Consider the following 27,609-nt stretch of genomic DNA (forward strand, 5'->3'; position numbering starts at 1 on the left):
GGTTCTATATACTCTCTACCGCTGTCTGTTGGTTCTATATAATCTCTGATTCTGTCTGTTGGTTCTATATACTCTCTGATTCTGTCTGTTGGTTCTATATACTCTCTGCCTCTGTCTGTTGGCTCTATATTCTCTCTGTGTCTGTCTGTTGGTTCTATATACTCTCTACCTCTGTCTATTGGTTCTGTATACTCTCTGCTTCCGTCTGTTGGTTCTATATACTCTCTGCCTCTGTCTGTTGGTTCTATATACTCTCTGCCTCTGTTTGTTGGTTCTATATACTCTCTGCCTCTGTCTGTTGGTTCTGTATACTCTCTGCTTCCGTCTGTTGGTTCTATATACTCTCTGCTTCTGTCTGTTGGTTCTATATCATCTCTGATTCTGTCTATTAGTTCTATATACTTTCTGCCTCTGTCTGTTGGCTCTATATACTCTCTGCTTCTGTCTGTTGGTTCTATATACTCTCTACCTCTGTCTGTTGGCTCTATATACTCTCTGATTCTGTCTATTAGTTCTATATACTTTCTGCCTCTGTCTGTTGGCTCTATATACTCTCTGATTCTGTCTATTAGTTCTATATACTTTCTGCCTCTGTCTGTTGGCTCTATATACTCTCTGCTTCTGTCTGTTGGTTCTATATACTCTCTACCTCTGTCTGTTGGTTCTATATACTCTCTGATTCTGTCTGTTGGCTCTATATTCTCTCTGCGTCTGTCTGTTGGTTCTATATACTCTCTACCTCTGTCTGTTGGTTCTGTATACTCTCTGCTTCCGTCTGTTGGTTCTATATACTCTCTGCCTCTGTCTGTTGGTTCTATATACTCTCTGCCTCTGTTTGTTGGTTCTATATACTCTCTGCCTCTGTCTGTTGGTTCTGTATACTCTCTGCTTCTGTCTGTTGGTTCTGTATACTCTCTGCTTCCGTCTGTTGGTTCTATATACTCTCTGCCTCTGTCTGTTGGTTCTATATACTCTCTGCCTCTGTTTGTTGGTTCTATATACTCTCTGCCTCTGTCTGTTGGTTCTGTATACTCTCTGCCTCTATCTGTTGGTTCTATATACTCCCTTCCTCTGTTGGTTCTATATACTCTCTGCCTCTGTCTGTTGGTTCTATATAATCTCTGCCTCTGTCTGTTGGTCTGTTGGTATATATTAATAATAATAGCAACAACAATAATACTAATAATAACTAATAATGTTACAATACAATTTTAGAGTTAGAGACAAAAAAAACCTGATAAAACAAAACACAACAGAAAAGATAAAAAACAACTAACAATGAGCATAAATTAATAAATCTAGAAATAAACTAGAAGCACTCGGACAGCGCAAACCTCCGCCAAGGCCATAGGGTCACTGACGTCACATGGAATACCCTTTGGCAAAGAGACTTATTCCACGTCGTTTCACGCATCTACCATCATGTTTCAGATTCAGTGGTTAACCCTCTGGGGTCCGAGGGCATTTTTTGGACAGTTCACTCGCCTGGCATAAATGTTTTGTTATTGAAGTTAACAGCTCTCCCTGCATCCCACAATCAAGTTTTATGTCTCTTTTTTCTGGACAACCTGTACTTTCAAAATATATATGCTATAGTTGTGTTTTATAAGTGTAATAAAGGTTTACAATCAGAAATAAGAAAAGAAAAAGTAAAGCGGAAATAATTTTCCACACACATTTATTCAAAACACACAGCAAACTATAATAAACTAGTAACACATCACTCCTAAACACAATCTTTGGTGTGTCACATGAAGTGAATCTGCCATATGATTGGATTTGGGAAAACCATGTGACGGTGAACCAATTCTGATTGGACACTCACATTGCTCACGTCATCACACAGCATCTATGAGGAGTACAAAGATGGTGGACGGAGGCTCAAAAGTCTGCGGAGTTAACTTTTTAGCGAAAACAAAAGTAAGTTTCTATCTCATATCATTAAAAAGTTATTTATAATTTAGTAAAGCTTGGTCTCAGCCGTCGTATCCGATGGCATCAGCCCCATAGGGTTAAACCCTTAGATCTTCAGCAAATGTATTTATAAAGAGAAACTGCATGAACTACACAAGTTTTTTTTTATTTTCTAATAACAAGTTTATTCAATGAGGAGAAACAAATGCTAAATTATTGTTGTGTTGTAACTTAATTCTTGTTCAGCCTTTGTGACCCGTCTTCATGATGTTAGATGCAAAAATGTTGAAATTGGCCCTATCCTGCAATGATAAAGAATCCTTAAAAAAATTACTGGATCGTGTTCCGGATCATTACCAAAATTTAATGACTTCTAGGTTAGGCCAGGATACACCGCTGGTAAAAATTTCATTGAAATCTGTTGAGGATTTTTTTTGAGTAATCCTGCTAACCAACCAACCAACCAACCAACCAACCAACCAACCAACCAACCAACCAACCAACCAACCAACCAACCAACCAACCAACCAACCAACCAACCAACCAACCAACCAACCAACCAACCAACAAACAAACGGACGCGACCGAAAACATAACCTCCTTGGCGGAGGTAATAACTGTTACCTGTGAACACCCAGTGACTCTTACACCTCCACTTCATCCCTGTTTTATTTAAGTTTAATGGCAATTTGTTTCAGTTAAACCACATATAAGCTGTGTTTTTACACAAGAAAAAATAAAATGCAGTAAACTGCACATTTGTGTCTTTTTTCATGAAAACATCTTATTAAACATCACATATTACACCTTAGTCAGGTCTTTAAAAAGGTCTTTAGTGGACTCTTGCTGTAATATGTTGTCAGTGGTTCCGATAGTTGCTGTAGGCATCTAAAAATGCTCATAATCGGGTGAAACCTGATGGAAATCTCTTTGTGGTGTGTCGGTGATGTATGTTTGTGCAAAATAAAACAAAACACTACTCCAGGTATGTTTTTTGAAGAGAATATAACATCATAATTGATGTTATATATTATATAGTTACAAGCTCAAATGTTGATGTTGCATGATAAAGGCCTTTTAGTAATAACTCAAAGAAAAATGGCAAAACTCACATGTAAGAAAACAAGATTAATCAAAAAAATAAATGACCGATTAATCAATTACTAAAATAATCATTAGTTGCAGCCCTGACAGGAGCAGGGCAGCTTGCTTCTGCTGCAAGAAAATCAAATGTCTTGACCCAATCTCCCCTGACATGCTACTGTTTGTTAGCGCATTTATTGCTAATTAATTACGCAAATGCTAAAAATAACTGCTTGCATTTAGCGCTGTGCCTTTCATTATATATGCGCAGATTTGGAAAAGTCTGTTTTATTGTAATGACAGAAAAAACATGCATTGGCCTGCCTATCTTCTGTGGGATATAATATGACCACAGTCCAGTTGCACACGCACCTGCCTACAAAAACACATGCACACACACAAATAGGTTAAACTTTTTACAATTAAAAAAGTATTATCAGAATGTAATATTAACATTATGAACCCCATGGCCTTTAGTTTCAGACAAAGCAGCAGGTGCTGGTCCCTCTTCTTGGCCAAGCAACAATGAGGATCTTTAGTGAAGGTGAGCTTATGGAGCCACTTTACAAGCAAATGATTTAAATAAAATGTAATTGCATTTTAGTAACATTTACAACATTTTTTTTTCCTGTTTTGTGTATTTGTTTTTTGGGCTAACATTAGGGTTACCTAATAAATGGTCTGTCTTTGTAGTTGCAGGAACTGAGGGATGGATAAAAGATGACTATACAAACTATACACAATTACAGAGAATTACAAAGTGTACAGAATAATAATAGGGCTGTTATGGTATGTATGTAGAAAGTATATAATATGAATGAACCTTTATCATTATTTTTAACAAACAAAAATATATTGCATTGATTTATTCCGTCTAATATTGTTAAGAAATAACAGGAATTACCTTCTTTTATTGAACTCTCTCCCCCCAGCTCCATCCAGGCTTTCAAGAATCTTAAAAAAAAAATACATACTACATACATACATATATATATATATATATATATATATATATATATATATATCCTGCACTGTTTCACTTTATCACTACCACACCACTTGCACTTGTGTCTTAACAAAAATCAAAAATCTGCTGCTGCTACAAATACTGAATGGATTGCACTAAATACTTGCACACTTTATTGTCCTTACTGTCGAAATTGTTGTGTGTTGGGGGGTTTGGCTGGATGTTTTTGTGTTGTTTTCTTTTCTTTGCTCTCCAGGTGGTATGCAAACTGGTTTTTGTCTGTGGAGAAGGTGCTGGCAGAAGAGTCCTTCACCCTCATCAGCATTATTAGCTGCACCTGTGGATGATGCTCACGTGTAAACTTAAAGACTTTCAGCTGAGGCGGATAATGGGATGGCGTTCTGCATTTGGGCCATGAGTGGTTCAGGCAGAATTGCCGGGAACTCGACCTTGTGACGTTCGTTTGTGAGACGCTGAGGACCGCGCCAGGGTTTGACACATCGTGCCTGTGAAGGAGGACGGGTGAGGGACACATGCTGTCAGCACACATCAGAGGTGATTATTGTCTGAATGATCGTTAATAGTAATTTGGCATTTTGTTACACAGTATATTTGAACACTGATGAGAATTGTGCAGTTTGCTTCTCACTGCTGTGGCGTACGGACTGATGATCCTCCTCCTGTTGTGAGAAGCTGCTCATTTACATAAAGCTTAAATTCAGACCTGAATGTGTTGCTGATAGTGTGTGCCTCTGAAAGATATTTGCTGTAGCTCTGTTGACTTACCTCACCTTTTCCATCCTTCACAGAGTCAGTTTGTCGTGTCCACCTGGGGGGTGTTTGGCGGTGAATCTGAGTCCAGAAGCGCCGAGGCTTCGATCCTTTTGGGTGCTGGAGAGCGCGCCGTCCTTCACTCCGCCAGACAAACCAATTATTTATGTTATACACTAATTATTGCACTGGAGGGGAAATAAAATCGTTTTGTTTGTGGAACCACTTTCTGGTTATTTAGCGCTGGGTTCGGTCAGATGTTGGTCCGCTCCTCAACCTGCGTCTGCACATAACAGAAATGTCTTGTCCTGTCATCACAGAGGGAAGGTGAGAAATTAAATTTCGATTCCTTGTACGAGGTCTATTAGAAAAGTATCCGACCTTATTATTTTTTTCAAAAACCATATGGATTTGAATCACATGTGATTACATCAGACATGCTTAAACCCTCGTGGGCATGCGAGAGTTTTTTCATGCCTGTCGGTTACGTCATTTGCCTGTGGGCAGTCTTTGAGTGAGGAGTGGCCCACCCTCTCGTCGATTTTTTCATTGTTTAGGAATGGCTCAGAGACTGCTGCTTTGTTTGATCAAAATTTTTTCAAAACTGTAAGGCACAACTGAGTGGACACCATTTGATAAATTCAGCTGGTTTTCGGTAAAAATTTTAACGGCTGATGAGAGATTTTGGTCTGGTAGTGTCGCCGTAAGGACGGCCCACGGCGCCTGCCGGCGATCTGCGCTTCAAGGCGGTAGCGTCTCGCCGTTTCAAGTTGAAAACTTCCACATTTCAGGCTCTGCTGACCCAGGAAGTCGTCAGAGAACAGAGAACTTTTAGAAGAAGTCGGCATGAGGAGTTTATTCGGACATTCCATTGTTACCGGACATTTTGTAATGAAAGAACGTGCGGGCAGAGTCGCATGTCAGGTTGGACCCGACGGCGAGGGGTCACAACAGGAAAAACACCTCCGTTGGAAACCTTAACGGGCAAGTTGGAACATGCCCAAGCTGTTAAACAATTTCTCAGTTACTCACTTGTTGAAAGCCATCAAAAGCTGCCTGAATTTTACAAATGGTTTTCAACATGGAGGTGTTTTTCCTGTCGCGGCGCACACAGATTTGCAGAGTCGTTTCCGTGACGACTTGGCAAATCTGTGTGAATTAAGCCTTAAATTAGGATGTTTTCAGGTCGAAACAGGCCGACGACGGCGCCTGGAAGCGCTGCACGACGTCCCGCTGCGTGGGAAGTCCTTACAGCGACAGAAACACCCCATAATCTCTCATCAGCCGTTAAACTTTTCACCGAAAACCAGCTTAATTTCTCGAATAGTGTCTACTCGGATATTCGTCACAGGTCCAGAAAAAATTTTGATAAAGCAACGCGCGCCGTCTCGAGCAGCGTGTGAAACAAAGGAATTCAGCCGAGAGGGCGGGACCACATCTCACTCAAGGCCTGCCCACAGGGAAATGACGTCAGCGACACGCGTGAAAAAACTCACGCATGCGCATGAGGGTTCAAGCATGATTAGTGTAATCGCACATCATTCAAATCCATATAGTTAAAAAAAAATAAAAGGGTCGGTTTATTATCTAATAGACCTCGTATGTCTAGTACATGTGAAGAATTGACAATAAAGCTGACTTTGACTTTTTTCAGATACAGGATTATAACATGTAATTTTTATTATGACATTATTTTATATTACCTCATAAAACAGTACAGTAATTCCTTTAGCTGCAAGTTGTAGGTTAAGGAAGTAATATTCTGAAAGTCTATTTGTTATTAATATGGACTCAGTTTACTGAATAACATTGACAATAAGATGGGTAATCTGTTCTTTAATGTTTTTGTAGAATATTGTGTTATGTATTTTTTTTCCTTCACAAAGAAGATTACACACTGTTAAGCCATGAATTAAACTTACTTTTATTTACTTATTTTGGAAAATTGTGTTAAAATAGATATTTTGCAGAGAGTGTAGATCTTATATCCCTAACCCTAACCCTAATTTGTAGTCAAGTTAACATTGGGGTATATGTCTATTAAAATGCACGAGAATGCGCCAAATTGCATTTCTTTAGAAAATGGCGCAATTTGGTCCCCAGACTTCCCCCCAACTCAATATTGCTCCCCCAACTTTAAAAAGGGTTCTGACTCCCAGGTGTGATCTAAGGTATACATGATTTAGACCTGGTTTGACTATGCATTAGAAATTTGGTGTTTCCGTTAATAAAAAAAAGAACATAACAGTGGGGGGGGGGGGGGGGGGGGCTTCAATATAGCTAGTACCAAGGGCCCAGAATTTGGTGCTACGCCCCTGCCAGCATCCAAGTTTTTGCTTCTCCTCTTCTGTTTGTCTCTCACACGGCGAATGCTCCCTTTTCGTCCATAAATGTGTGTTCGTGGTGAAAGGCCCAGACTTGATAATTGACCCGGTCGTTCAAAACAGAAGGGGGAGCTGTTTGAAATAATTGATCCGCACTGGCATCAGCGGTCTTGGTTGTTGAGAGTTCCTCCCACCAGCTCTTCAGGGCTCCTCAATGAGTCCACCCAGTATGAGATACAGGGTTGTGATTGGTTTGTACTTGTTTTGGCCGAGAGGAAAAAAGCAGTGAATGGAGGGAAACAAGAACCTTTTGTAAAGTGAAGTGTACCAGGCCCACAGCCCCATGTCTTGGAAGCTACATTTTTCAGCACATGCGGCATCATGTTGTAACTGTGCTGTAGTTATTGAAGAAGCTGCATTTAGGTGGTTTTGTCTCATACTAACCCCAAATTTGGAGGTGGTACTTTAATATGCACTGAAACACTTAATTTGGTTGGAAGAACGGACTTCCAGATGTGAAAGATTCATGGATTTATAAATGAAAGGATGTGAAATGTTCATTACTTTTGCACATTTACTCCTTCCTCCTCTGGATTCTCATCTTATTCTGTTTTTATTCTCATAGACCCAGCAGTGGATGATTTTGTTCTCATGCACTGTGTCTTCATGCCCAACAGCCAGCTGTGTCCTCTCCTCATGGCACAATATCCTTTCTGCTGCACTCACTCATTGTTTTAGTATACAGTCCAAAATATTGGAACATTGATTTTTAATTAAATTTTGTTAACAGGTCCCACAAAATTTTATTACGGTAATTTAGTTAAAAGCAAATATATGTGTGTGTTCTGCACATGAAATGTTAAATCTTAATTAAAACTTAATTGTTGTTCACCCTCTAATTTTTGCCTTGTGACTTTTTAATCTTTCAGAAAAATCGAGTAGAACTTGAAAGTACTTATTTATTTATTTTTTTAGTTGTGTGCAAATAAAACTCATTCATAAAAGATTATAAAATTTGATAGGAACTCTAAAAAGACTAAAGTCAAAACCCAAATTACACCACCTAATAGTGATACTAATAGAACACTTGACCAGTGTTAAATCATTAAAATTTTTAAATCTTAAAGGAGACCCTTGGCCATAATTATAAAGCTTGATGAGGGTTTTTGATGCTTCCTGGCCAGACAATAAGTGATTTACCACAAGAAAAGCAGAAGAAACAAATTCAAGGTGATTTTCTGAAAGCTCAAACAATTCTTTTTTTTGCACTGTGTATCCTCAAATTCGAGCTATCGCTCTTCCTGAAAAACTGGGTTGAAAATGTGTAATTTTTGCCAAAATCTAGTAAAATTTTCCCACGCTTGATGACATTATCGTTACAAGATAAGGGGCTTGGGGACCTTTCTCAACCACCCATATCTTTCAGATGCAGGGTTGCAAAAGGCTGCATCTACTATGGTTTCTGACTATTAAGCATTGGAATATGGGTCATTTTGGTATCATCCTCCCCTCTGTATATGTATCTCCAGTGGCTGGAGAAGGCCAGGGGGACGTTCACGTTATTTAAGCGATATGGGAATGAACCGTTGTATGGCTGGGTGGTTGCCATCTAGGACCTGGGGTGTTTGGATGCGGCAAAGCGCAGCACCAGTACATGGTCTTGGACTTGACTCGACTATGTATCTTGCATCTAACATTGATTGGGTAAAGGAAATACAGGAAGATGGTGGTCTAGAAATGGCTGCCCTTGATTTACTGTGAGCTCTCTTGTCAGCAAGCTGGGTGTTTCTAACGTTCTCAGCCATCTTGACTCCCTCCGTGACAGTCTTGAGACTCTTCTGGACAGAGACCTCTGATGAATCTGCTGGAGCCACACTTCCAGTTTGCCGGTTGTCCGCGGTTGTGATCGATATCTCAGTTCCAGCTGACAGCAACATCAGAAAAAAGGAGCATGAGGAAATCGAGGAGGGCTGAAGGAACAACTGGAGCAGATGTAGAAGGTGAAGTCCAAAGTGGTCCCAGTGGTAATAGCAGCGCTGTAACCCGTAAATTGGAAAAGTGGCTCCAGCAGATATGTTTGTGTGTGTGTGTGTGTGTGTGTGTGTGTGTGTGTGTGTGTGTATGTCTTGTTCCGATCGTTCATTTCCCATCAGTATATCCTAATTCCCCAAAGATGGATGCGGACCTTGTTAATCCAAGTGGGGCCTGAGCCGGTGTGGCTTTAGTTATATCTCTCGCTCAAATCTTACTGATGCCAAGACACAATAACTCCTCACAATGCACAGAGGTTTCTGCCCAAAGTTCAGAATAGAATAGAATAGAATAGAATAGAATAATTCTTTATTGTCCACCGATGTGGAAAATTGTCTTTGGCTCACCAGCACAAGAAAGACAAAAAAACAGTGATAAAACATTCATACAAACACACAAATAAAACAAAAATAAGATACATAAAATACATGGAAGTAAAAGAAGAAATAGAATAAGACCTAGTAAGATAAATAAAACGTACAGTAAGATCTAATAAAATCAAATAAAACAGAAGTAAAGCAGTTCAGGTTTAATTTGTGGAGTGGTCACTTTTTTGAGTTCATTATGGTGACGGCATTTGGTATAAAAGATTTTTTTGAAAGAACCTTTGGCCAGAGGAGCTCTGTAGCGCCTCCCAGACTTCAAGAGCTCAAACTGACAGGACAGAGGATGAGAGCTGTCTGCCAGGACTCTCTCAGCTTTCCTCCTCATCCTGTCAGTGTAAATGTGGGCCAGTCTTCTGGGGTTTTCCCACAATTTTCCCCGCCATTTTTACAATTCTATTTAATTTGTCCTTATATTTACAACTCAAGTGACCAAACCAAACACAAAGATGAAATGTTAAAATACTCTCAATATGTGCAGAATACACAAGCTCTAGAACCCTGAGGCTCCATGAGGAACAGAAAGCAAAAGGGTGAGGATTAGTGATTGTCACAGCCACAATCCAGGATGAGATGAGGAACAGACAAACTGCTATTAGAGTGCCACAGACACTGAGAAATAACCAGAGTAATGGTCAACTCATCATTTCAGCTTTAAAAATCTAATACTTCTGGAAAATCATTCTTCAAATAAAATGTTTCATTTGATTTTGTGGTCGCTTTAGTCCCAGCTGTCTCCATTTCTAGATCAGGTCTTATTATGCAACATTTTCACAACCTAATATTGTTGGTTACTTGGTTGTCAGGTGTCAAAACTGGCATTAAAGCTTGAAGGGAGACAAAATATTGATGGATTACCATGGTGTCTATATATTTATCTTTAACCCTGAGAGTACCTACCATGCGGCATCTCCGCCCGGCTCTGAACAGGAGAGGTTGGAGTACGCCGTCAACAGTAAGAGGAGGGCTCTTATTCTGGCTCTGCGCTGGGCTCACTCACATTCGTATCTGCTGCAGGAGGAACCCGCTGCTATCTCTTTTCTGGAGGTAACCGTCAGCAACAGTACAAAGATTTCCATTAGTGCAAACTGTATTCATGTGGTTCTTCTTCTGTGTCCCTGTAGGAGTTGTATGGAAGTTTATCAAATGATACTCGGATGCTGAGAGCCCTGAAAGACTTGGTTCCTGACCTTGAAAAAGTCGCCAAACTACAGTATGTTGCTGAGATGCAGAATGTTTAAAATAACACCAGGATGCCTCAGCCAGAGTCTAATTTCTTCTTTGTACCTTTTTTGTTGTTGTTCTTTCTGTATTTTTTTTTTGCACTTTGCAGTTCAGAGGAAGCCAAATCCACAAAAAAGGTACACTGAGACAGTTATATTAGATATTATAAGACAACGTCATCATTCAGATGTGACATGGAAACATAAGAGCTGTTTGATGTAAATCAACAGAAAACTCTAATACGACAGTTCAGCAATGGAGAAGAAAGGCTGCAGAAGAAACAACCCATTAGGAATCAAGATGACAGTAAGATCATCTGTGTGTCACATGGCCCTTGTTTATTGTATTTATTTAGTTTGTCTTGTCATGATATACTGATGATGCAAACATGATGACATCATGTTTGCATCTGTGTGTGTGAGATCCCATTCCTGTTAACATGATTACATTTTAACAGTATATGGTTCATATGTGACACTTACACCATGGGTTGGATTTTTTTATTTTTTTATTTATGAACACCAACCTCACGAGTATATGGTAGACTCTTGATACTTACACCATAGGTATAACCTGGACAGGAGATGAGCTGATTAAATTGTAGTTGTCTGTTGCATATTTTGCATACTGAGGATGATTGTTTTTCTTATGAACACAATAACCTGAACTGTACATGGTAGACTCGCTACCGTTCCTGACTATGGGTTAGCAATGATAAAAAAAGTGATGTGAATATTGACGAAAATATCATGTACGGAGAAGATTACTAATAAAGACGTTCTGTACAGACTTAACAAAAAGAATGTGACTGTTATGTGTCGGACGCAGCCCGGAGAACCAACCAGCGTTTGAAGGACCCAGTATAAAATAAGCAGAGCAAGGTACAAAGGATAACAGAGTTTAATAAACATAACAGTGATGTGAAAAATATAAAAGTGCGCGGTCTGGCGTGGTGGATTGCGGTGCGCTCCCAGCAGCGCTAACGGTCCGGAGCCAGAACCAGTTCGGACCCAAGGACCCCGCCGACACCCCCCAGGTGGCCGCGACAAACCGAGTCTGTGAAAGAAGAAATCATTATGTGAGTCCACACTCAACACACAGAGACCACTCAAAGGTGTACAAACAGCAAACACTTCCTGGCTTAATTGCAAATCAGCTTCCCACCCTGCAGGCATAGAACACCCTGTTCACAAAACTCCACTGCAGTGGAAGCTGATTTAAACGACCAACATACAGCTCAATATAATAAGGTGTGAGGGACACCACATTTACTGACTGTATAAATGTTAGTCACAAAATCTAACGTACCTCAGGAAGTGTGCTGACGAGCGTGAGACCTCACCCCCTCCTCTTTCACAGACCATGCATCAAACCTGGGCGTTCTCTGCATCCACTGATGATGAGATGGCTCTTGAGACGACGATCTCACCCGTCTGGTCACAAGGTCGAGTCTCTGGCAAATACACACTGTGTACTCCAGACTTAAATGCTACCATGTTCCAATCCATGTAGATGCACCACAGCTGTGAGTCCTGACGAGCTGCACGTGATCAGCCTCAGGTGATCAGGGTGAGGTCCTGATAAACTCAGCTACATAGCCACTCAGTCCCAAATGCGCACCACCTGGAAGGAAAAACAAAAGACAGGACAAAAGACAGAAACAAAAAGGCAGCCAGGCCCCCCCAGCCATACAACAGTGTCTGTTTAAAATCATACAGAAAAAGAACTTGTAATATTTTAGTCACGTCACTCGCCAAAACTCAATACAATGAGCATGAGTGGAAGGAAAAGGGAATGTCAGGAGAAGAAGAGGCAGAGAAAGAACACCATGGTTTATGAACATTATATATTAGACTGAGCTAAAATACCTGCAGGTTGTCAAAATGGCACAGCATCATGATGACTAAACAGTCATTGCATCCAGCTCTCGACTGGAGGACAGAACCATTTGAATAACTGTCCATGCTAGACACTTGATATCTGCACCAGAAGTACAACCTGGAGAGTAGATAAGCTAATTACATTTTAATTGTTTAGTGAATATATTTGATATAAAAGAGGATGAAATGTTATACACTTACACTATAGGTACAACCTGGTTAGTATATGACCTGATTACATTTTATAGGTTTTTGGTAGACATATGTGTATATTAATGAAAATAAAGCAGTCTTAGCTGTGCCTTCATAATGCTTTATGATAGTGACTTATTCAGGATATATTTATATTATACTGATAGATAGATGATACTGTGCAAATATTCTAAATACTGTAGCACAAATTAAAATGTGTGATGAGAGAATTTACATTCACAGTGTATCGAGCTGTGGTTGGAAGTTTACAGACACTCATCATGGATGTGAATTTCATGGTAATTTTGGGCTTTTAATGATGTCTTTGAAGTGTTCTTTTGCCCAGGTGGAATGATTGTACAAAATACATCATTCATGACTCTAATAAACAATAATTGGGTGCACAAGTTAGAATTTATTTAGGATCTTCTCTAATCCACACAGGGTCAACATTATACATACAGGCTCAAATATATACATACACCCCTACCAATATTTGGTAAATGTCTCCTCGGCAAGTTTCTGGTAGGATATTTGACTACTCTTCTTGGCAGAATTGGTAGAGTTCATTTGAATTGGTTGGTTTCCTGGCACAGACCCGGCTTTTAAGTGTAGTCCACAAATTTTTATTAGGGTTGAGGTCAGGGTTTTAGGAAGGCCATTCCAGAATGTTAGCCTGCTTTGTACGACCCAATTCAATTATTAAATTGATATAACACCATATTACAAGAACACTGCCTCAAGGCGCTTCACACTAACCTTACTAACCCCACTGAGCAAGCATACGTGCGACAGTGTTAAGTGCCCCTTCACACATAGCATGAATGAGTAGGGATCAGGGCGAATCACAGCGAAACAGCCAGAATGAGAGAACAACAAAAACACTGAGCTGATGTTGGGAGGGACATACAGTTGGGCAGGCATGAACAATCCTGCTGTGATGGTTTCAGCTGGAGCATGTCAAACCACATCATGCAGCTGCTGTGGTTAAAAATAAAAAATACATGCCACCCATGGAATTTGAACCTGCAACTTACAAAAGCTCTGAATAACAGACAGAAACTTTACCACTGTGCTATCATTGCTGTCCTATAACAGGAGTGTAAAATGCCTTAAATCAATGAGGAGATAAATGTATTTAAAAAAAAAGAAATTAGATGATGCTTCCCTTCCATGCTTCCCTTAGGCAGTATTATTAGACGGTATTGCTTAAATTTTCATTGTTACGCAGATGATACCCAGCTTTATCTATCCATGAAGCCAGAGGACACACACCAATTAGCTAAACTGCAGGATTGTCTTACAGACATAAAGACATGGATGACCTCTAATTTCCTGCTTTTAAACTCAGATAAAACTGAAGTTATTGTACTTGGCCCCACAAATCTTAGAAACATGGTGTCTAACCAGATCCTTACTCTGGATGGCATTACCCTGACCTCTAGTAATACTAGGAGAAATCTTGGAGTCATTTTTGATCAGGATATGTCATTCAAAGCGCATATTAAACAAATATGTAGGACTGCTTTTTTGCATTTACGCAATATCTCAAAATTAGAAAGGTCTTGTCTCAGAGTGATGCTGAAAAACTAATTCATGCATTTATTTCCTCTAGGCTGGACTATTGTAATTCATTATTATCAGGTTGTCCTAAAAGTTCCCTGAAAAGCCTTCAGTTAATTCAAAATGCTGCAGCTAGAGTACTAACGGGGACTAGAAGGAGAGAGCATATCTCACCCATATTGGCCTCTCTTCATTGGCTTCCTGTTAATTCTAGAATAGAATTTAAAATTCTTCTTCTTACTTATAAGGTTTTGAATAATCAGGTCCCATCTTATCTTAGGGACCTCGTAGTACCATATCACCCCAATAGAGCGCTTCGCTCTCAGACTGCAGGCTTACTTGTAGTTCCTAGGGTTTGTAAGAGTAGAATGGGAGGCAGAGCCTTCAGCTTTCAGGCTCCTCTCCTGTGGAACCAGCTCCCAATTCGGATCAGGGAGACAGACACCCTCTCTACTTTTAAGATTAGGCTTAAAACTTTCCTTTTTGCTAAACCTTATAGTTAGGGCTGGATCAGGTGACCCTGAACCATCCCTTAGTTATGCTGCTATAGACTTAGACTGCTGGGGGGTTCCCATGATGCACTGAGTGTTTCTTTCTCTTTTTGCTCTGTATGCACCACTCTGCATTTAATCATTAGTGATCGATCTCTGCTCCCCTCCACAGCATGTCTTTTTCCTGATTCTCTCCCTCAGCCCCAACCAGTCCCAGCAGAAGACTGCCCCTCCCTGAGCCTGGTTCTGCTGGAGGTTTCTTCCTGTTAAAAGGGAGTTTTTCCTTCCCACTGTAGCCAAGTGCTTGCTCACAGGGGGTCGTTTTGACCGTTGGGGTTTTACATAATTATTGTATGGCCTTGCCTTACAATATAAAGCGCCTTGGGGCAACTGTTTGTTGTGATTTGGCGCTATATAAATAAAATTGATTGATTGATTGATTGATTGATGTAGATGGTGAAAACAACGCCGTAATTGCCCCTGTTGTGGAGGGGAAAAAACAAACAGCTGGAACATGTTGCACCACATCATGTTTCTGCTGTGGAGAACACAAAATAAAACCACACACCAAAAAAAAACAAAAAACACTGCATTTTACTGAATCCTTCTTATCGAGCAGACAATACAGGTATGAACCATGTGTTCCTCTGAAGATGACCCATGGTCACAGACATACAGTCATGAAACAACATGAATGAGAAGCAGGGCACTGTTATCATGTCCACATGTGCTGGCCGGGCAAGTCCAGTTGGCCCCGTGAGCGTGTCCGGCCTGACATGCGTGTTCTGTGTAAGGTGCAACGCAAGACAGAAACTGCATCATGTGGAACAGAGCTCACGTGGGTGAAGTGACATTCAGATCACCCGCTGTGTGTTATGATCTGACGGTCCATTTCACCTGGGACAGCCTGTCAATGTGCACGCCGTGCGCTCACTCGCTGCAGCTGGTCACAACAGCGATATATGTTTTTATGTATGTCCACGTGAGGACAGCAAGCAGACACATGCGTGTCACAGTTGGCAGTTGTGAGGTCATGTCCATCCAAACACAGTACGTGTTCCCCAGCTGGGACGTCCTAACCAGAGATCTCAACAGCTGCTGCTGTCGTAGGTCACATCCCGTCAACGTGTCATTCTGTTTCTGTGTTATGTTATCATGTTTTTTTAGTTATTTGTTATGTAATTGTGTATGTAGGTAGTGTTATACTTATTAATATACCTGTCCTGGCTGTGGTCGCTGTGTTTTTAATGTGACATGTCGTGTGCACTGAGCTGGCATTTGTAACCATCGGCGAGTCTCTGGTCAGCAGCTGGGAGGCGGCTCCCCATGCTGTGTGCGCTCAGACGCGGCTGTTCGGCCCCCATGTGATCATGCCTGCACCACGTGTGTTGCTTTTTGCAATGCCACACTCGTGTGGGCACTTAGACAAATTTCACATCCAGCTTGAAAGTGATTGTCTGTTCACTGTTTTCATGCTGACAGTGAGAATGGTCACACATTTGCCAAGTGAGCGGTGTTGGATGTTAGTGTGTGTAACCTGGAATTTGGCTGACACCTGCTGCGAGAGGGATCAAATGGGCTCTCACAGGGCACTGTGTCTTTTGGCAGCTGGTGTGCACAAATAATTGTAGCGACAGGTGTGCGAGGCATTGGTGGCAGCTCCGATTTATCACGAATGGTATGCAATTCCTCCTTTGTGCGCTAGTCGGCTTCAATCATGTTATGTGTGAAGGGGCCCTAAGGAAAAACATGCTCTGGTGTTTTTGAGGAAGAAACCTCAAGCAGACCAGACTCAGGGAGTGACCTATTGCTTGGGCCACTGTAACCCACAACCTGTTTTGATATGTGTTTGGAATCATTGTCCTGTTGGAACACCCAATTGTGGCTGAGTTTCAACAGTCTAGCTGTTGATTTGAGGTGATGCTGAAGAATTTGGAGGTAGTCCTCCTCCTTCGTTATTCCATTCACTGTGTACAATGCACCAGTACCACTGGCAGCAAAACAGTCCCAGAGCATCATGGTAACAAAACTATCTTTGACAGCTTGTACAGTGTTCACAGGTTTGAAATCCTCACCTTTACTCCTCCAAACATACCTCTTGTTATTGTGGCCAAATAGCTCAAGCTTTGTCTTGTTGAACCATAAAACATTACTCTCGAAATCATTTAACTTGGCCACGTGGGCAGCTGCAAATTTCAGTCTAGCTTGAAGGAAAGGAAATCCTAAGTTTGTGGTTGGTTTTGCGGAACACTTTGTATTATGTGGTGTAAAAACTACTGCTGCTTTCATTTGTTGCGAACAAATGCAGTGCCTTTTTAAAAGTGAACTTTATCACAAATCAAAAACAGTTTGATTGCCTTTCACATGGTGGTGTTGTTGTTTTTTTTCTTTTTTAATATGCAGTCCTTTTGAAGGTGTACTGCAGTGATCACACCTACACGACAATCCGGATTGCTGTAGCAGCGATGGGAAGAGAAGTGATCAGCACTATGACCGACAAACTTGGTACCAGTGATGAGCTCCTGCTGGTTCACTTTAGTTCAGCTGGTGGTAAGAATTCAGGTGTTTGATGTTTTTGTGTTTCAGCAAGAAAAAGAACCCTCCAAAATAATCACATGTTCACCAAAATACAAATCAGGGAGAACTTATGTACTTATTCGTTTGAAAAAGCATGTCTTCATTTTTTATTACATTTTTTTTTAAGTAACTGAATAATGAGTTGGCTGTGTCTTGCTAAAACATTGAAGGACATCTATGTGACACCTCACAAATTCAATTTAGTTGATGATCCAAACCCAGGCTGTTAAGCTTTAACAGGAATGTGCACTCTAATGAGCTTTAGTTTGTAAATGTGACATACTGGTTTAATACTGTAGAGTTAATTCCAAATAGATTATCAGTAACTGCACTGACCCAGATACGCCATATGCAAAATGTGCAAAAGGAACACTATTTCCAGTTTTCAAAACAAAAGAAGCAGTATCCAATATCTGAAGCTGGTGGCTGAACACATCCATCAACTTTTTGTTGCAGAAAAACAAATCATGAAGCCCAATGATGTGTCAGTGTTTTCCACTCTCACCATCAACGGACGATTGTTTGCCTGTCCTCGAGATCAGCTCAACACTCTGGTAAGAGTCAGAACTTTGCTCAATTTATATTGGATTGGAGTGTTACAAATCTAACATAAGAAAATAAGAAATCGGTTCATTGCAACACCAGTGAAACGGGTTTTTTTCTGCTGCAGTGGATCAACATGCAAATGTCTGAATTTTAATGTATTTATTGATGTGTCTGTGTGTGTGAATAAACACTGTTGTGTCTCTGTGTGTGAATTTGCATATGTCTGTTTTTGCATTAGACACCTCTGCCAGACCAGGAGGGTCCCACTGCAGGTTCTATGTCGACCTTTGAGCTAATGAGTTCAAAGGATCTGGCTTATCAAATGACAATGTTTGACTGGGAGCTCTTCAGTTGTGTGCATGAGGTAACACAAACACACACATTAACAACAAATAAGACTCATTACTGATATTCACTAAAAAAGTGAAATATGGATTAAATTTTAAAAATTACTGTAATTTCTTACACCTAAATTTATTGGTTCCTCTTAAATTATATTTATAATTTAAGGTGTCAAATGTATTAGAAATACAATTTTGAGAAAAGCTCTTCAAATGACTAAAATTTGGGGACTTTTTGGAATTGATCTCTTTTGGACTCTTTTTTTATGTTGTGTTTTCTGCATTTGTATTTTGTTTTAACAAACTCTCTGTTATTGTTAGAATGGATTAAGCAGTGGCTCACTCCTCTGAGTCTGGTCTGCTTGAGTTTTCTTCCTCAAAAACAAAAAAACAAAATGCTAGAGTGTTGTTTTGTTATCACTGTCGGATATGTGCAAGGTCAAGGGGTTGGTAAGGTTAGACTTTACCTATGTGAAGCTCCTGGAAGTGACTTTGTTGTGATTTGGAGCTATATAAATAAAATGAATTGAACTGAATCATTTCCTCACTAGAAAACCTCCCACTTCTGAGTTTGCTGTCTGCTGGTGCACTTGCATCTTAAAAGGAATGGCAGATGACACTCTGATTGGTCTATTTCAATTTATGCCCAAAGCATGTCTGTAAACAATTAAGAGACTAACTACAAAAACTTTGCATCCCATGTCTTACTTTGTGCTCAAATTATGCACAGTGTAAATGGTAAAGTGGATTTAGGCATGTCCTCAGAGCTCTTGCCCTTTGCGCTTTAAGATGGTCTTCCATTACTGATTTTTGGCACAGATTGACATCCAAATATAAGGTAATCAGGTCTGATTGTCCACAGTTGTATCACACTATTATCACCAGATCACTGCTAATTTCAAGCAGCATTTAACGCAGCACCATGTGGCTCACAACAGTCGATGTCCAAAATTTTACTCTCTTGCCTTATCTTAATTCTTTATATCTTTTTCCTGCTCTTAAACATAAGAAGGCACAGTTGCTACTGGTAGATCCTTAGATACAATAAAAGGTTCCTCAATTGGCTCTGAACTATGTCAAACAGTCATTCAGAAATTGTTACAAATAATTCCATCCCACTGGGTTAACTTTGAACCTACTTTCCACATTGCCTCCATCCTCCCCTGTCCAGCATGAGCTGCTCTACCACACTTTTGGCCGACATAGCTTTCGAAGGACCACCGCTAACCTCGACTTGTTCCTACGGAGGTTCAACCAAGTTCAGCTGTGGGTGGTCACCGAGGTCTGCCTCTGTGGACAGCTCAGCAAGCGAGTCCAGCTCCTCAAGAAGTTCATCAAGATTGCTGCACAGTGAGTTGGACCTATTGGGAGATGCAGATTGGACACAAACGAACAATCAAGACGAGTTTATCTTGAAAGAATTATACCTTTAGCAGTGTCACATAATATTTAATATTTCTTGCTTGTTTGTATGTAGCTGCCGGGAGTTCAAGAACCTCAATTCCTTCTTTGCTATCATTATGGGGATGAGCAACCCCGCTGTCAGCAGACTGAGCCAGACATGGGAGGTAAACCTCAACTGAATGGGAAAGAGTTTCCAAATGTTTTACTGGTAGTGCATTTTTTAAAATTGTTGGATTGTCTGTTATTTCCATTAGTTCAGCTACTTTTCAAGAAAAAAGGAAATTAAGCAGTTTTGAACATCCTTATTGTATGTGTAAATTTTCTGTCCATTAATAACTCCAATCACTAAGATTTCAATTTTCCTGACAGAAACTTCCAACCAAGTTTAAGAAATTCTATGCCGAGTTTGAGAGCATGATGGTGAGACAGATTTTTTGGGGGTTCACTAAAACACATTAAGAGGATAAATTTGATGACAGTTTTTCTGAACTAGTAATTAATATTTGACATTATTGCCAGGACCCATCTAGAAACCATCGGGCATACCGGCTAACTGTTACCAAACTGGAACCACCTATCATTCCCTTTATGCCGCTACTTCTCAAAGGTATGTTTCAGTGTAGAGTGGAAATACAAAAATGAAGCTCTCTTTACATATTGACATGTGTCTGTGTGTGATTTTTTTGTTATTGTTGTAGATATGACGTTCACACATGAGGGAAACAAGACCTTCTTAGACAATATGGTCAACTTTGAGAAGATGGTGAGTATGGTACAAATAAAACAGAGGGAAAAATAAGATGGTGATACTCGTTGGGCCCAATGACACTTTTGTCTCCGTGCCAGTTTGATACAACTTTTAAATTGTTTCTTATTCTTGTGTCAGCGTATTATAGCTAACACGATTCGGCAAGTGAGGCACTGCAGAAGCCAACCATTCAGTAAGTATGTATTTATTAGTACAGGCTTATGTTAACTATGTCAGTGAACCCATTTTCTGGAAAGTTTCCAGACATGTTTGATCCATGGTTAAGTCCACGTGGTGTTTTTGACTGTTGATGGTAACTTCTTACAGAAAATGCCCATCATTTTTAGCATATAACATCATCCTAGCCATGAATGAGGCTAACTACAATTGCCCTTATCGCGGTTAGGGTTATAAGACAATGTGTGCACGCATCAACATGGAGGTACCTGGATGTACAACACACCGCCCAGGCAGTTTCAGCATGAGCAAAACAAAGGCCCACTTACAAGCGGTAATACCATTAACATTGCAATATTTTTGTTTAAATATCTGACACCATTTACCCTGTGCGCTGACAGCCTGCTGGACTTATGTTGCCATCTTCAGAAATGATGATCCGTACCTCATAGTATCACTGTAACAATATGATGCTGGAAAAATGGACAGTGGTCACATCTGGACAATATATAAGTGCATTTTTAAAGTGGAAATCCGTGGGAACAAATAGTCTTTCCATCACATAAAAAGGAATGTTATTTGGATTTGTCCTCCTTGTCACTGGCTTCCCGTGGCGGAAAGCTAATCTACTCGCCTTACAACCCCTGGCAAAAATTATGGAATCACCAGCCTCGGAGGATGTTCATTCAGTTGTTTAATTTTGTAGGAAAAAAGCAGATCACAGACATGACACAAAACTAAAGTCATTTCAAATGGCAACTTTCTGGCTTTAAGAAACACTATAAGAAATCAAGAAAAAAAATTGTGGCAGTCAGTAACGGTTACTTTTTTAGACCAAGCAGAGGGAAAAAAATATGGAATCACTCAATTCTGAGGAATAAATTATGGAATCACCCTGTAAATTTTCATCCCCAAAACTAACTCCTGCATCAAATCAGATCTGCTCGTTAGTCTGCATCTAAAAAGGAGTGATCACACCTTGGAGAGCTGTTTCACCAAGTGGACTGACATGAATCATGGCTCCAACAAGAGAGATGTCAATTGAAACAAAGGAGAGGATTATCAAACTCTTAAGAGGGTAAATCATCACGCAATGTTGCAAAAGATGTTGGTTGTTCACAGTCAGCTGTGTCTAAACTCTGGACCAAATACAAACAACATGGGAAGGTTGTTAAAGGCAAACATACTGGTAGAGCAAGGAAGACATCAAAGTGTCAAGACAGAAAACTTAAAGCAATATGTCTCAAAAATCAAAAATGCACAGCAAAACAAATGAGGAACAAATGGGAGGAAACTGGAGTCAACGTCTGTGACCGAACTGTAAGAAACCGCCTAAAGGAAATGGGATTTACATACAGAAAAGCTAAACGAAAGCCATCATTAACACCTAAACAGAAAAAAACAAGGTTACAATGGGCTAAGGAAAAGCAATCGTGGACTGTGGATGACTGGATGAAAGTCATATTCAGTGATGAATCTCGAATCTGCATTGGGCAAGGTGATGATGCTGGAACTTTTGTTTGGTGCCGTTCCAATGAGATTTATAAAGATGACTGCCTGAAGAGAACATGTAAATTTCCACAGTCATTGATGATATGGGGCTGCATGTCAGGTAAAGGCACTGGGGAGATGGCTGTCATTACATCATCAATAAATGCACAGGTTTACGTTGATATTTTGGACACATTTCTTATCCCATCAATTGAAAAGATGTCTGGGGATGATGAAATCATTTTTTCAAGATGATAATGCATCTTGCCATAGAGCAAAAACTGTGAAAACATTCCTTGCAAAAAGACACATAGGGTCAATGTCATGGCCTGCAAATAGTCTGGATCTTAATCCAATTGAAAATCTTTGGTAGACGTTGAAGAAAATGGTCCATGACAAGGCTCCAACCTGCAAAGCTGATCTGGCAACAGCAATCAGAGAAAGTTGGAGCCAGATTGATGAAGAGTACTGTTTGTCACTCATTACGTCCATGCCTCAGAGACTGCAAGCTGTTATAAAAGCCAGAGGTGGTGCAACAAAATACTAGTGATGTGTTGGAGCATTCTTTTGTTTTTCATGATTCCATAATTTTTTCCTCAGAATTGAGTGATTCCATATTTTTTTCCCTCTGCTTGGTCTAAAAAAAGTAACCGTTACTGACTGCCAAAATTTTTTTTCCTGATTTCTTATAGTGTTTCTTAAAGCCAGAAAGTTGCCATTTGAAATGACTTTAGTTTTGTGTCATGTCTGTGATCTGCTTTTTTTCTACAAAAATTAAACAACTGAATGAACATCCTCAGAGGCCGGTGATTCCATAATTTATGCCAGGGGTTGTATAAGCGAACTCAACTAATTCTGCCTTTTTGCAGTTGTCACGCTATTTTTTCATTCAAATACCCATGAATGTTTTTCAGTGTCCATCTGTATGCCATACATATCTGCATATATCGTGACAAACATCCTTATTAACTAAAACTGACTTTTGTGGTATTGGCTAATACTGACTAATGCCGAAACTGCCTGGCTTCTGTGTTGCGCATCTGGGTATCTCTTGATAGACACAACATGCTACAATCATCACTGTGATGAAAGCAATTGGCACTAACAGTTAGTTACTAGAAATATGTAAATTTCGAAAAAACTTATGTTACTCGTTTGAAAACAGTCTTTACAGTCTTGTTTTCTCACCTGGTTAGATCCCGACATATGTCAGCCTAACAAGAACCAAGCCGAGGTCCGGGGATATGTCAGGAAACTCTGTGTGATTGACAACCAGAGAGCGCTGAGTCAGCTTTCCTACAGGCTGGAGCCTCGGAGGACATAATCTCCAAGCCTTTCACACCGCCATCGCCTTCTCTGTGACCTTACCATTGACAAAAGCCAAACATTAACTGGATCACACCAGTCAGTAAGTTATTATTTTGGACTCCAGATCAAGGACTTATACTGTGCCACGACAGGCCTCCTGTTCCCGGAAAAAAGAAGCTTCAGCTGCTTTCTTGTTGCTGTGACTCAGCCCTCAGACTGAGGTCTTGCACTGTAGTAGTTAGTACTGTTTGGGATGTTTGAGCTAGAACTCTAATGTATAGACCCCGTGCAGTCACATGACTGTTGATGCTTATGCTGCCATATTGGTTGGCAAAAGAGACTGTAACCACTCACTCAAAAATACAAATATTTTCAGAATGCGCGACAAAAGCACAAATCTGTTCCTCTCTAAAGCCCCCGTCACACATAGCAAGAATGTGCAGGAACCAGCCTGACACAGCAAATATTGCCATAATCCAACGCAGTCAGGACAAAAAGAGGAGTGGCCAGCAGTGTCAGAACGCATACAGATTACCTCGTCCACACCTGCACGATAGCATCCAAAGAGCATGTAGACAACAGGTAGATGACACCGACTGCTGTCAGAAGGCCATAAACGACACTGATGACTGCCCGATGTCCAAACATCTGGATGGCAAACACGGGACCAGAGTGGGAGGCAACGCTGTGTTCCTTATGTGCCCCGCGCTCCGGGGGGGCATTATTATACGTGGTAAGTGCAGGTTATACTGGCAGGCTTTGCTGTGCCAGATCCATCTCTAGGTTCCCTCGTATGCCCTCAAATTGTTTTGGATCCCATTTTGCCTCTATCAGAATATATAAATTGCAGTCAGATGGTCCTCAGATTCCACATGGACCACCGTCGGTTAAGTGTCCCGTCTCGATGGCGCCCGGAGGGTTTTGAACATGTGCATCACACTCGGGGTCGCTGGCTGATTTTGACCAACTGTGTGGACGTCTGCCGATAGCTGTCAGAATGTTTTGGAACTGAAATCCGACACTTTTCGGATGTGCCCCGATTCGTCATCCTGACGCCATTCTGCGTGATTCTGGCTATTTGTGACGGGGGTATAAGTATGGTACGTATGGTGAGGCTCAGAAATGATATGTAGCTAAATATTTGGTGGTTAGGGTGCAGAAACTGGAGAGTCTTCTTGGATAATTGAATACACTGTCTTCCACAAAATACACAATAATCAACCAAAACTTATCCAGATTGTTACCCTGTGTTTTGACAAATGATGACCAAAGAACATAGATCAGAATATGGAACTATGCTGTGGAAGTCCAAACCTGGAACTGCATATATTAATTTCTAAAACTAGAGACCAGGTCCAAAAGTCATACATGTCAACCTACACGGATTGTCCGTAAATTATATGGATTTTTCCGAGTTTCAGTGTCATACGGACGTACAAATCAAGTCTGATGGATATTTGGGGTTTGGTCTGCAGCGGCTCTGTAATCAGCCGTTTCTGCAGCGTGACTCCACTTTGATGCATGAACCAAATGAAGCAATGCTTCGATCCATGAGCTCGTTGGTTCTTTGATTCGCTGCTCTTCAGAAATGGCAAGTCCGCTTCTTAACCCCCTCAAAGCCATTAAAATATCGTGAGTCACTTTTGTGTGGATTAAAGTCACTAACTGGGACTCTTGTCTTGTAGTCAAGAAGCGAAAATCGTCCTCCGTTTCGTTGTCTGCAGAGACAGAGCCCGGTCGGAATTAATAACTTCAAAATAAATTGCCGCTTTAAATAAAATGACACCTCTTTAAAACGTATTACAGACAAGAAACTACAATCGACTAAAATGTTTTTTCTTCCCAAAATGAGACGTCCTGCATTCTTTATGAATTAAACTGATGCTGACGTGAAGCACAGCCAGCTGCAAGAATTCAGCTCAGACGTATGGAAAGACATTCATACCAATAATATCTGAAAGGAAATGCTTTTGACAAAAACTACATATATTGTTTATTCCTATTTATGTCCAGAGATCAAGGATTCACCATGAAGAGTAAATTATGGCCAAAGTTTAAGGATCCAGTGACCAATTTCATATTTATTTACTTTATTCAATTTATTTTTCATGAATTTATTAATGTATTTCCATTAGTGACAGACAGTTCTTGTTTCTGACACATTCAGTTCGATAAAATTCAGCTTGACGCATGAATACTAGATCGCTATTGTTTGAAATTCAACTGTGGAGGAAATACTAATGATCCTGACTTTAATGTCATTGCGGCAACTCATAATTTGTGGATAAAAACCCACTTATGTGACACTGCCATGCGGTTGTGTGTACTGTAATAAAACTGATTTTGGTGCGATTTGGAGGTTATAAGGATTTTGTGTTGATTTTTTGGATTTTCTCACTTGGTTATACAGGTGGACCCTCAAAGGGGTTGACATGTATGAAAAGTAACCTGAGGTTCATGAAATTTGCTTCAAAAGAAATGAAAGCTCAATTCACTTAATTTAGAGTGCACCAGAATAGAAGCAGAATGATGAACACACACTGCAGACATGAAATGTTACTCACCAGTGAAGAGCAATGGTTAAAAACATCAACATGTTAACATTATATTAATTTGAACTTCAAATGAATTCATCAACTTAAGTATTATACACAAAGAACAAATGATCACATATGAAGAAGATATTAGTTTATCTCAAGACCTGTGAGCTGAACGTCCAGGGGAGCAGTGCTCTGCAGACATATGATACTTTTCAATTCAGTTCAGCACCAAGTTATACACTAAGTCACCTCAAAGCACGATGCACAAGTAAGGTCTAGGCCTCAGCTATGCCGTGAACAAGAACATTCGTGACAGTCAGGTCAAGTCTGGCAGCATGTGTTGGTGCTGTGCTTCACCGTATCCACAACACCACAGAACCCCCTTTGGTCCTGGATGGCAACCATCCAGGCGGACAACCAGTCTATTCCCACATCTCTAAAATAAGGACCTATCTGTTGCAGCCAGGTGAAGCAATGGGCATCTCTTTGGCCTTCTCCTACTACTGGGGTCCTCACTACTCAGGCACCCGTGAGAAGGATCATGCACAGAGAAACGCGGCACAAGGCCAAAATATCGAAACGACACTCTCTCACAAAGCAGCTGCACTTGCATTAGTGACAGTGGTAAGGAATCAAGCAGACCAGACTCAGTGACCATCTGCTTTGGCAATTCTAACAACATAAAACAGAAGGCACAAAACTGACAGAACATCACAGAAATCCAATCCAGCCCAGCTGTATTTATAGAGCACTAATACTGCACTAACAGAAATATTCCAGCTAAACAACCAACCCTATATATATATATATATATATATATATATATATATATATATATATATATATATATATATATATATATATATATATATATATATATATATATATATATATATATAACAAAAATATAAACGCAACACTTTTGGTTTTGCTCCCATTTTGTATGAGATGAACTCAAAGATCTAAAACTTTTTCCACATATACAATATCACCATTTCTCTCAAATACTGTGCACAACCAGTCTAAATCTGTGATAGTGAGCACTTCTCCTTTGCTGAGATAATCCATCCCACCTCACAGGTGTGCCATATCAAGATGCTGATTAGACACCATGATTAGTGCACAGGTGTGCCTTAGACTGCCCACAATAAAAGGCCACTCTGAAAGGTGCAGTTTTATCACACAGCACAATGCCACAGATGTCGCAAGATTTGAGGGAGCATGCAATTGGCATGCTGACAGCAGGAATGTCAACCAGAGCTGTTGCTCGTGTATTGAATGTTCATTTCTCTACCATAAGCCGTCTCCAAAGGCGTTTCAGAGAATTTGGCAGTACATCCAACCAGCCTCACAACCGCAGACCACGTGTAACCACACCAGCCCAGGACCTCCACATCCAGCATGTTCACCTCCAAGATTGTCTGAGACCAGCCACTCGGACAGCTGCTGGAACAATCGGTTTGCATAACCAAAGAATTTCTGCACAAACTGTCAGAAACTGTCTCAGGGAAGCTCATCTGCATGCTCGTCGTCCTCATCGGGGTCTCGACCTGACTCCAGTTCGTCGTCGTAACCGATTTGAGTGGGCAAATGCTCACATTCGCTGCTGTTTGGCACTTTGGAGAGGTGTTCTCTTCACGGATGATGCGAAGGA

General features: G+C 40.4%; 1 protein-coding gene across 3 annotated transcripts in view; it reads left to right on the top strand.

Annotated features, from left to right (window-relative positions):
• LOC117521729 (rap guanine nucleotide exchange factor 4-like) overlaps positions 1-23,796 on the top strand; it is a 71,334-nt gene extending 47,538 nt beyond the window's left edge. For 2 of the 3 annotated variants that reach the window (XM_034183063.1, XM_034183065.1), the window contains 15 exons: positions 7,685-7,763; positions 10,370-10,520; positions 10,598-10,686; positions 10,807-10,834; positions 10,928-11,003; positions 17,227-17,373; positions 17,857-17,954; positions 18,185-18,310; positions 19,459-19,637; positions 19,765-19,855; positions 20,061-20,111; positions 20,211-20,298; positions 20,390-20,454; positions 20,578-20,632; positions 23,304-23,796. In XM_034183063.1, coding sequence (XP_034038954.1) covers positions 7,685-7,763; positions 10,370-10,520; positions 10,598-10,686; positions 10,807-10,834; positions 10,928-11,003; positions 17,227-17,373; positions 17,857-17,954; positions 18,185-18,310; positions 19,459-19,637; positions 19,765-19,855; positions 20,061-20,111; positions 20,211-20,298; positions 20,390-20,454; positions 20,578-20,632; positions 23,304-23,431 — 1,451 coding nt within the window. In that variant the 3' untranslated portion in view covers positions 23,432-23,796. The remainder of the gene's footprint in view (positions 1-7,684; positions 7,764-10,369; positions 10,521-10,597; positions 10,687-10,806; positions 10,835-10,927; positions 11,004-17,226; positions 17,374-17,856; positions 17,955-18,184; positions 18,311-19,458; positions 19,638-19,764; positions 19,856-20,060; positions 20,112-20,210; positions 20,299-20,389; positions 20,455-20,577; positions 20,633-23,303) is intronic. The other variant, XM_034183064.1, reaches the window with a different exon arrangement.
• Positions 23,797-27,609: the final 3,813 nt, after the last annotated feature.

The sequence above is a fragment of the Thalassophryne amazonica genome, chromosome 12, assembly GCF_902500255.1.
Source record: "Thalassophryne amazonica chromosome 12, fThaAma1.1, whole genome shotgun sequence".
Lineage (NCBI taxonomy): Eukaryota > Metazoa > Chordata > Actinopteri > Batrachoidiformes > Batrachoididae > Thalassophryne > Thalassophryne amazonica.